This window comes from Arvicola amphibius, chromosome 5 (assembly GCF_903992535.2).
Source record: "Arvicola amphibius chromosome 5, mArvAmp1.2, whole genome shotgun sequence".
Taxonomy (NCBI): Eukaryota; Metazoa; Chordata; class Mammalia; order Rodentia; family Cricetidae; genus Arvicola; species Arvicola amphibius.
Genome location: NC_052051.1, coordinates 63490351 through 63502363, shown reverse-complemented (window position 1 = coordinate 63502363; position 12013 = coordinate 63490351). Strand labels below are relative to the sequence as shown.

Sequence of the window (12013 nt, the reverse complement as noted above, 5' to 3'; positions counted from 1 at the left end):
CCACCCAAAGAGGAAAGAATATACCTTCTTCTCTGCAGCTCACGGAACCTTTTCGAAAATTGACCATATACTCGGTTACAAAGGAAACTTCCACAGTTACAAAAAAATATTAGTAACCACCTGTGTCTTATCAGATCACCATGGATTAAAATTAGAATTCAACAACAACGCTACTCCGAGAAAGCCTACAAACTCATGGAAACTGAACAGTCAACTACTGAACCACACCTGGGTCAAGGAAGAAATAAAGAAAGAAATTAAAGTCTTTCTTGACTTTAATGAAAACAAAGACACGACATACTCAAACCTATGGGACACAATGAAAGCAGTGCTAAGAGGAAAATTCATAGCACTAAGTGCCCACTTAAAGAAAACGGAGAAAGCACTCATTGGAGACTTAACAACACACCTAAAAGCTCTAGAAAAAAAAAAAGAAGCAGATTCACCTAGGAGTAGAAGACTGGAAATAATCAAACTGAGGACAGAAATCAACAAAATAGAAACACAGAAAACAATCCAAAGAATCAATGAAACAAAAAGCTGGTTCTTGGAGAAAATCAACAAGATTGACAAACCCCTAGCCAAACTAATCAAATGGCAGAGAGAGAACAAGCAAATTAATAAGATCAGAAATGAAAAGGGGGACATAACCACAGACACAGAGGAAATTCAGAGAATCATTAGATCTTACTACAAAAGCCTGTATGCCACAAAATTGGAAAATGTAAAAGAAATGGACACTTTTTTAGATAAGTACCACATACCAAAGTTAAACCAGGACCAGGTGAACAATCTAAATTGTCCTCTTAGTCGCAAAGAATTAGAAACTGTTATCAGAAACTTCCCTATCAAAAAAAGCCCAGGACCAGATGGTTTCAATGCAGAATTCTACCAGAACTTCCAAGAAGACCTAATACCTATACTCCTTAATGTATTTCATAATATAGAAACAGAATAGTCATTGCCAAATTCCTTTTATGAGGCTACAGTTACCCTGATACCTAAACCACACAAAGACTCAACCAAGAAAGAGAATTACAGGCCAATCTCACTCATGAACATTGATGCAAAAATTCTCAATAAAATACTGGCAAACAGAATCCAAGAACACATTACAAAAATTATCCACTACGATCAAGTAGGCTTCATCCCAGAGATGCAGGGCTGGTTCAACATACAAAAATCTATCAATGTAATCCATCATATAAATAAACTGAAGGATAAAAACCATATGATCATCTCACTAGATGCTGAAAAAGCATTTGACAAAATTCAACACCCCTTTATGATAAACGTCTTGGAGAGATTAGGGATACAAGGGTCATTCCTAAATATATTAAAGGCTATTTACAGCAAGCCAACAGCTAACATCAAATTAAATGGAGAGAAACTCAAGGCCATCCCACTAAATTCAGGAACACGACAAGGCTGTCCACTCTCTCCTTATCTCTTCAATATAGTGCTTGAGGTTCTAGCAATAGCAATAAAACAACACAAGGGGATCAAGGGGATTGGAATTGGAAAGGAAGACGTTAAACTTTCGCTATTTGCAGATGATATGATAGTGTACATAAGCGACCCCAAAAACTCCACCAAAGAACTCCTACAGCTGATAAACTCTTTCAGTAATGTGGCAGGATACAAGATCAACTCCAAAAAATCAATTGCCCTTCTATACACAAAGGATAAGGAAGCACAGAGAGAAATCAGAGAAGTATCACCTTTCACGATAGCCACAAATAGCATAAAATATCTTGGGGTAACTATAACCAAGGAAGTGAAGGATCTATTTGACAAGAACTTTAATTCTCTGAAGAAAGAAATTGTAAAGGATACCAGAAAATGGACGGATCTCCCTTGCTCATGGATTGGGAGGATTAACATAGTAAAAATGGCAATACTACCAAAGGCAATCTATAGATTCAATACACTCCCCATCAAGGTCCCAACAAAATTCTTCACAGACCTTGAGAGGACAATAATCAACTTTATATGGAAAAACAAGAAACCCAGGGTAGCCAAACAATCTTATACAATAAAGGAACTTCTGGAGGCATTACCATCCCTGACTTCAAACTCTATTACAGAGCTACAGTATTGAAAACAGCTTGGTATTGGCATAAAAACAGAGAAGTTGACCAATGGAATCGAATAGAAGACCCAGAGCTTAACCCACAAACCTATGAACACCTGATTTTTGATAAAGGAGCCAAAAGTACACAATGGAAGAAAGAAGGCATCTTCAACAAATGGTGCTGGCATAACTGGATGTCAACCTGTAGAAGAATGAAAGTAGATCCGTGTCTATCACCATGCACAAAACTCAAGTCCAAATGGATTAAAGACCTCAGTATTAATCTGAACACACTGAGCCTGATAGAGGAGAAAGTGGGAAGTACTCTACAACATATGGGCACAGGAGACTGTTTCCTACCTATAACCCCAGCAGCACAAACATTTAGGGCAACATTGAATAAATGGGACCTCCTGAAGCTGAGCAGCTTCTGTAAAGCAAAGGACACTGTCACTAAGACACAAATGCAGCCCACTGACTGGGAAAAGATCTTCACCAACCCTGCAACTGAAAAAGGTCTGATCTCTAAAATATATAAGGAACTCCAGAGACTAGACTTCAAATTGCTAATTAACCCATTTAAAAAATGGGGCTCTGAACTGAACAGAGAATTCTCAACAAAAGAAATCCAAATGGCCAAAAGACACTTAAGGTCATGCTCAACCTCCTTAGCTATCAGGGAAATGCAAATCAAAACAACTTTGAGATACCATCTTACACCTGTCAGATTGGCTAAAATCCAAAACACCAATGATAACCTTTGCTGAAGAGGTTGTGGGGTAAGAAGTACACTCATCCATTGCTGGTGAGAATGCAAACTTGTGCAATCACTTTGGAAAGTAGTGTGGCGGTTTCTCAGGAAATACGGGATCAACCTACCCCAGGACCCAGCAATTCCACTTTTGGGAATATACCCAAGAGATGCCCAATCATACTACAAAAACATTTGTTCAACTATGTTCATAGCAGCATTATTTGTAATAGCCAGAACCTGAAAACAACCTAGATGCCCTTCAGTGGAAGAATGGATGAAGAAACTGTGTTTATATACGTATTAGAATACTACTCAGCGGTAAAAAACAATGACATCTTGAATTTTGCATGCAAATGGATGGAAATAGAAAACACTATTCTGAGTGAGGTAACCCAGACCCAAAAAGATGAACATGGGATGTACTCACTCATAATCGTTTTTTAGCCGTAAATAAAGGACATAGAGCCTATCATTTGTGATCCTTGAGAAGACAATAAGAAGGTGAAACCAAAGAAAAACATATAGTTATCCTCCTGGATATTGGAAGCAGACAAGTTTGCCATGCAAAAATTGGGATCTTGGGGGTAGGGTGTGTTGGGGGCAAGAGGAGATGGGGAGAGCAAAGCGTGAAGGGGAGGATGGGGAGAGTTTAGGGGATGGGATGCTTGGGATATAGGAAAGGTGGATGTGGGAACAGGGAAGCATATATCCTAATTATTGGAGCCATCTTAGGATTATTAAGAGACTTGACTCTAGAGGGGTTCCCAGGTATCCAGTGAGACGCCCCCAGCTAGTTCCGTGGGCAGCTGAGGAGAGGGAGCCAGAAAAGGCTAGATCCTATAGCCATACTGATGATTATCTTGCATATCACCATAGATTCTTCATCTGCAGATTGATGGAGCTAGAGACAGAGCCACACATTGGTGCACCGAACTGAGTGCCCAAGGTCCAAATGAGGAGCAGAAGGAAGGAAAACATGAGCAAGGAAGTCTGGACTGCGAGGAGTGTTCCCATCCACTGAGATGGTGGGGCTGATCTATTAGGAGCTTACCAAGCCCAGCTGGACTGGGACTGAAAAAGCATGAGATAAAACCGGTCTCCCTGAACATGGCAGACAATGAGGGCTTCTGAAAAGCCAAGGACAATGACACTGGATTTGGATCCTGCTATGCATACTGGCTTTGGGAGTCCTGGCCTGTTTGGATGCTCACCTTCCTAGACCTGGATGGAGGGGGGAGGAATTTTGACTTCCCACAGGGCAGGGAACCCTTACTGCTTTCTGGACAGGAGAGGGAGGGGGAGTGGAGGAGGGAGGGGGGTAAATGGGAGGTGGGGAGGAGGTAGAAATTTTTAATAAAAAAAAAGGTGAGCCCAAAGAAAAACATAGTTATCCTCCTGGATATTGGAAGGAGACAGGATTGCCAGGCAAAAATTGGAAACTGGGGCGTGGGAGTAGGGTTGATGTAATGGGAGATGGGGAGAAAAGTGAGAAGGGGAGGATGGGGAGAGTTTGGGGAATGGGACAGTTGGGATGGAGGAAGAGTGGATATGGGAGCAGAGAAGTAGATATCTTAATTAAGGGAGCCATTTGAGGGTTGGCAAGAGACTGGACTCTAGAGGGGTTCCAAAGAGATGTCCCCAGCTAGATTCTTGAGCAGCTGAGGAGAGGGTACCTGAACTGGCCCTATACTATAGCCACACTGATGAGTATCATGCATATCACTATAGAACCTTCATCTGGTGATGGATGGAGATAGAGACAGAGACCCACATTGGAGCACTGGACTGAGCTCCCAAATGAGGAGCAGAAGGAGGGAGAACATGACCAAGGAAGTTAGGACGCAAGGGGTGCGTCCAATCACTAAGACAATGGGACTGATCTATTGGGAGCTCACCAAGGCCAACTGGACTGGGACTGATGGAGCATGTGATCAAACCCATCTCTCTGAACATGGCTGACAAGGAGGGCTGACTGAGAAGCCAAGGACAATGGCACTGGGTTTTGATTCTACTGTATGTACTGGCTTTGTGGGAACCTAGTCTGTTTGGATCCTCGCCTTTCCTAGACCTGGATGGAGGTAGAAGGACCTTGGACTTCCCATAGGGCAGAGAACCCTGACTTCTCCTTGGACTAGAGAGGGAAGGGGAAGGGAAGTGTGGGGAGGGAAAGGGAAATGGGAGGAGGGGAGGAAGTGAAAATTTGTAAAAATTATATAATTTAATGAAAATAAAGAAAGAAAGAAAGAAACCCTGCAGGAGCTGGGGGAGGCGGGCTGTGCTCTCTTCCTGGACAGGCCACCCTGGAATAGCACATACTCACCCATCCAGATGTAACTACTCAGCACTGAAACAGGGATGCTTGGTAGCCCAGGGACACCGCTGACAAAAGGGCAAACTTGAGTGCAGGGCTGGGTTGAGTAGAACACAGAAGACCCTGCAGCACAAGCTGAAGGAGCCTGCACTCCCTTGCGGGGACCTTCAGGTCTGCCTGACAGGCAGACACTCACCCCTCTGGGTGGATAGCCTTAGTGCAGGAACAACAAACTGTTCCTGAACCAAGGATCTTGCAGACAATAGAGCAGGCTTGGGAAAGGCCCTATCTTTTTTATTTGCAACGCCCTTCATCTAGCAAGAAATAGAAATTTGCCTAAAGTGAATTTAGCCTAAAATGATAACTCATAATTAGAGAAGAGTGAGATATAATTACAGGAAAAAACACCAGAAGATACCATATATGATAAATTAGGAAGATTAGAATTAAAAGACGACAGTGCCAACAGCTAAATTTTTAGTACAGGGAAAGTCATATAAATATGTCTAGACCTGGACTTGAGGTCCATGCGACGAGAAGGAGCCTCATGCCCTACAGTACCTGGATGGCCTGGATAACCCAGAGACTTAGGATAGAAGCAAACTCAATTGGAAAAAAATTAATGAAGTGATTCTAAATCATATTCTGTTATAGTCATAGATCAGTGTCTGAAGGGGAAGCCCAGCCAATCACCTTGTTTGTAAGGCATGTCCCCCTTAAGCTAATATTTACTTATAAAATCTTGTGGACCTGCGGCCCGCCTGCTCTTTGTTTTCCTGTGCTCCTCGCTGGAACCTTGGATTTGTAAGTTCCCTTTTCTTTCCATTATTAAAGCTGAATATTATATATATATATATATATATATATATATATATATATATATATATATATATATATTAAAGCTAGTCTGGTTAATCCTAACTGCCTATCAACCATGCCCTTTCAAGTGTCTTGTCCAGTCATCATCAGAGATGATGATGGTAGCATCTCTGGCAATAGATGTGAGTGCATGAAGAGATCCACAGCTAGACATTATGTGGAGAGAATGTGTAAATTGGAGGTCTCTGTCTGGTCCCTCCTCTCAGAGATCCAGGACCTCAAACAAAGAGGGGGAATAAAGATTGTAGGAGTTAAAGGGGATGGAAAACACCAGGAGAACATGGCCCACTGAATCAATTATGCAGGGCTCACATGAGCTCATAGAGACTGAAACAGTAGGCACTGGGCCTGCATGTGTCTGCAGGAGGTCCTCTGCATGTATGTCATGACTGTTAGCTCAGTGTTCTGTTGGGCACCAATCTGTAGATGGAGCAGCGGGGCTGCTACCCACCACCCGTCTAGCTTTACACCCAAAATAATTACATGGAAACTGTATTCTTTTAAACATTGCCTGGCCCATTAGTTTCAGTCTCTTATTAGCTAATTAACCCATATTTAATAATCCATGTAGTACCACAAGGTGGTCGCTTACCAGGAGAGATCTTAACCTGCGTTCCATCTCAGAGAGGAGAGGCATGGCTACTGACTATGGTGACTGCCTGAAGCGTCTGCCTCACTGCCTGCTACCCAGCATTCTGTTCTGTTTACTCCGCCTACCTAATTTTCTGTCCTATTAAAGGGCCGAGGCAGTTTCTTAATTAACCAATGAAATTAACACATAGACACACTTCCATCAAGAGTGGATGTCTCTGGCTCTTATTTCCTGTTCCTTCAGTGCTTTTCCTTCTGTTGAGTTGCCCTGTCCTGACTGATCTGGTCCGATTTTGGCTGTCATCTCTCATCTCTTAGAGAACTATTCTTTCTGAAGAGGAAACAGAGAAGGAGTGGATCTAGGTGAGAGGGGAAGTAGGGAGAGGTATGAGGAGTGGAGGCGGAATACTGTAGGTAGGATGTGTTGTATGAGAGAAGAATCTTTTCAATAAATAAATATAGATATACAAACATTAAAAAAAGCTTCTAGATTGTAAACAAGGACAAGATGTTCACTTACTTGGAATCCATACTTACCCACAGAGAAAACTCCTAAGAGATGGTGTTTGGAATTGTCTTCACTTACACATTATCACTACCTGAAAGCTCTGTTTCATAAACACATTCTTTACACTCATAACTGATGAAATATCCATGATGAGAAAGACCACCCTATGTCTTTGCCTAGTGTAGTAATTAATGCTTTCCCTTGGCCTATACAAAACTATGAACAGAGGAAAACATATTCCAGGACATTCAGCCCTTAATTATGGACAAGGTATTTGGTATTGGGGTTCCTAGTATAGAGTTATCAAGTTCAATATCTCCATTGAGCAGTGCTCATGCAAACCATCATCCATGTGTATTTCTTTTTCAATCTAGAAATATTGCAAGCTTACTCACACACTCAATTGAAATATTTCTTATTTGAAACTTCTCAAATTGTTTTGAACATCTCTATTTTTAATTATTATTGAGGGAAATTTAAATGATTGTCTTCTTTTCAAATAAATACATACATAAATAAAAGACAATTATTTTGTAGCCTCAAATTTACTGGACTCAATAAACTAAATGTTTGGTTGTTCTTTTGATACAATGTCCTTTTGTGTATCCCAGATTGGCCTCATGGCAATCCTCCTGCTTCCATCTACTAAACTGTGTACCAACATGCCCAAATAGCTTTAAGAATCCTTTTCATGATTTCTCATTTTCTTTATCACTTTACACCACACTTTAAAACTTACTATTTTTCAAAATTCTTTACCAATATTTATTCTAATTGTTGTTCAAAAATAAAATTAGTACAACCATTACCTATTAATGATCGGAGAAAATCAAAAAAAATATAAATCCATGTAGCTATAGGTATTATTTTGTTTTGAAATTATCCATATCATATCTAAAAATGAAATTAACTGTTTATAAAAGAATATGAGATGGATATGAATTAGAAGTAGAATATTGACCACTTGAAAATGCTAGGAGGAAGAAACTGTACAAAAGTCTCTATTCTTCAATGCCATATCCCTTCCTACTCTCTTTGTAGTTTCCTGTGGTTGATAAATTCTGTGATCTACTTGAGAATTTGTCATTTAGTTTTCAGGGTTGTTTAAGATAACTCATATCTTTGTCATTGGAAATTAAAACTCTCACATATTAAATATTTTCTTTTCTTAAAAAATGTTAAAGGTTTAGTCTGTATTTCTGAAAGTGTAACACAGGTGTGTTCTGCTGTCTTCCCGGCTTTGGTCTCTTGGTTTTTTGTATATACTTCTCCACCACACTAAACTACTGACATTGGAACTCTGTTTCTTACTTTTTTGCTCTAAAGAATAGAAAATTTTCCAGGGAAGGAACATTGCCTTATATAATTCTACATCCACAAGTTTCTGTCAAGATTTAAACATTCAATGAATACCTGTTTGACAAAACAAAACTTCATAACTACTGAAAATTAATCCTAAAATCATGTATAAAGAAATAATTAAAATAGTTTAAACTAGGATTATAAAAACAAGAGAACAATAACTCACGATGCATTTGTCCAACTATGAATTTTAGTTTCAAAAAGAGGACATTAACTCATAACACTGCCTTTAGTCATAAAAGCTTCACAATAGATTATGCACACAGCAACAAAGCAGGACAAGAACATCAGTCTCCTCCCATAGACTCCTCTAAAGCCATGGCTCTCTGTGTCCTACACACTTGCTTTCAAAAGCTTGTACAAACCACTAGGATGTGCGTAATATATTATAGTAAATAAAATTCTGGTTTTAATACTGATAGATGATACCCTGAACACTCATAATCTTCCATAAATCATAACAGTATAACTTGATAATAATGATCCTTTAGCAACATTTTAGTCTCAAAAGCATATTCTAAAATATACACAATGTATTATGATTTTTTATTTATTTATATTTATTGAGCTCTACATGATTCTATTTTTTAATTTAAACATTTAAAATATTATTAAATCTTTTTAATTTTTTATTCTTTTTTTCACCTGCTCTAGTGAGCAGAATGAAATAATCAAGTGAATGAATTCTGTAATCTTTGAGGAAATTTATACAAACACAAGAAGATTGTAAAGAACCTCAGGATCAGCAGGGGAATTCCTATAGCTACAGAACTCTAGGGGTTTCTAGGAACATAAATTGAATCTATAGTTCCAGAACAGGGTGAGACAATAGTAGATGTAAATAGGAGGGTACCACAGATATTTCTGCAGTTTATCCTGGGCCTTATGTTCTGTTGGAGCACACATCACCCTGGGGTGTGGTACTACAATTACCATGGTAACTCCCCTTTAGCAAATTACCTCACTAAACCTAAAAACTCAGTTGCTTGTCATGGGACACATATGTAGACCCGTGAATTTTATGTTATGCTTCATTTGGTATAAAATATGTCCCCTGGTCAAGCAATACCTTGTGTAAGTACAAGATGGCTTAGACAAAGCATTCTATAAACACACAAATGATTAAGTTACCAGAGATGTAGGATCTAGCCCACTCACATTTTAATCAGTGGATGATTTACAAAAATGAATTGCTTACAGGATCTAGATTTATCTAATGGTCAATATTCAAAGCTGCCCACAAAGATTATAATCTCAACTTAGATGCGAAGTTGAAGGTGCTAGAATCCCACAAGAGAAAATGGGCATGAGACAGAGACCAAGGAGAGTTAATACTGTGTCTCTCAATGCCTCCAATTTCAGCGGTGTAGTTCATGGCTAGCCTGGTAACTATAATCATAATGACACACTGACAACTAGCTTGAACCATGGAGGAATTAAAAGGGTATATTGAAAAGGAAGCAGAACTACATCACTACTTCTGTTCCAGAGTCTCTTAATGAATTGGCATGCTATAGAGTGTTTATGAGATACATAGGTACCTACAATGTAACAACTGATTTAAAAACATTATAGCTTCATTTGCATCTCAAAAATATCAAACAAACATTTTTGCTGAACTCTGGCTAAGATAAATACTAAGGAAAAAAGAACATGTGAAATAGAAAGGAATTAAGAAGGAAACTTGAATAAGTTTGAATATCATAATGTTAACCGGACAGCTTATATTCCTGAGAATTGAGTGTGTATGCTTGCAAATTCTAAACAGACAGACAAATGAGAGGCTAGAGTGTATGCAAATTACAGAAGATGAAAAAAGTTGACTCAGATCAATGTCAATTTGAAAATTACACATGGAGCACTACCTGAAAGTCCTGCATGTGAGAAAATTTATGTTCAGAAGAGGAGAGACTGTGTGTGTGTGTGTGTGTGTGTGTGTGTGTGTGTGTGTGTGTGTGTGTGTGTGTATTTACATTTCCTTTGTAAGCCTTAAAGCAATCTTCTATCTTCTGTACAACTAAAAGTTTGCTTCACATAAAAATTCTTCTTTGGAAATTGAGCTCTATCTCATTATAATCTTTGTTTTATAAATATATATTTGCTTCTCTGTTGCTAAAAAACACTGCAAATCTCTCCTAGCAGAAGACAAAATTCACCCAAATATCAGTATAGGTAAGCAAATATGACAAAGGAAAGTAATTTTTCACTGAATTGCATCAACAAAAAAATTATTCAATGATGAATGTCCACACTGCAATCATTTAGGAGATCTTCCCGTATTTCAGTAACTGTCTGCATATTCTCTTCATTGCTGTCTTCATTTCTTGATTCCTCAGTGTGTAGATCACAGGGTTCAGAAAAGGAGTACCAACTGCATCAAATATGGCCAGGTACTTATCCAGGTGTGTGGAAGAAGAAGGCCATGTATAAACAAATATCAAGGGACCAAAGAATAGGACCACAACAGTGATGTGAGCAGAGAGTGTAGACAGGGCTTTGGAGGAACCACTTGAGGAATGTTTCTGAACAGTGACTATTATGACAATATAAGATATGGCAAGTATGAAGAAGGAGCCTACAGAGATGAATCCACTGTTAGCTGATACCATTAATTCTAATTGGTTGGTATCTATGCAAGCAAGTCTGATAAACCAAGGAAGGTCACAGTAAAAACTGTCCAAAATATTTGGTCCACAGAAAGGCAAATTTACTACATAAACAAATTGAACCAGGGAATGCATAAGGCCAACCACCCAGGCAGACACTAAGATGAAAATGCACATTTTGGCATTCATAATAGTCAAATAATGGAGAGGCTTACATATGGCTACATATCTATCATAAGCCATGCCTATAAGCAGCACCACCTCTACACCACCAATCACATGGATGAAGAAGATTTGAGTGATGCAACCTCTAAAGGAGATGACTTTGTGCTTTCTGAACAGGTCATAAATCATCTTGGGACAAGTGACACACGAAACACCTAAATCAATGAAGGAGAGATTGGCCAACAGAAAGTACATGGGAGAATGTAAGTGAGGATCAGAAGCCACTGTGAAAATGATGAGGGAGTTTCCCATCATGCTTGCCATATAAAACACTGAAGCAAACACAAACAGAAGTACTTGCAACTTCCAGGAGTTGGTGAGTCCCACGAACAGAAATTCTGACACCATAGAGTGATTTGTTCCTTCCATTGATCCTCTTTGCAGCACTACCTGAAAGACAGCAGTAGAAGAAACTGAAAATTGTGATAATTTTATTAATAGACAAAAACATTAGAACTCAAAGGTATGGAAATCTTGTTTTGAGTTAGCATTTAAAGCCAATCCATAAATGAACAAATATATGTGAAAATGTTTACATGGCTACTTATCAGGTGACAGAAAATTACAAACACTCTAAAATACCCTTCCATACTTGTTAAAAGAGTTTTATCAAGGGTTCAAAGATAACAAGTTTTGTTTAGGTGTTAAAAAATGAACCTTGTGCATGAGAAGTTATTGGGAACATAAATTAGTGTATGCATTT

General features: G+C 38.9%; 1 protein-coding gene across 1 annotated transcript; it reads right to left on the bottom strand.

The window, feature by feature from the left end:
• Positions 1–10740: 10740 nt before the first annotated feature.
• Positions 10741–11679, bottom strand: LOC119814828 (olfactory receptor 4F3/4F16/4F29-like). The gene has a single exon (XM_038330886.1). It carries the CDS (start codon positions 11677–11679, stop codon positions 10741–10743), a length of 939 nt encoding a protein of 312 aa, XP_038186814.1.
• Between the last annotated feature and the right edge of the window lie 334 nt (positions 11680–12013).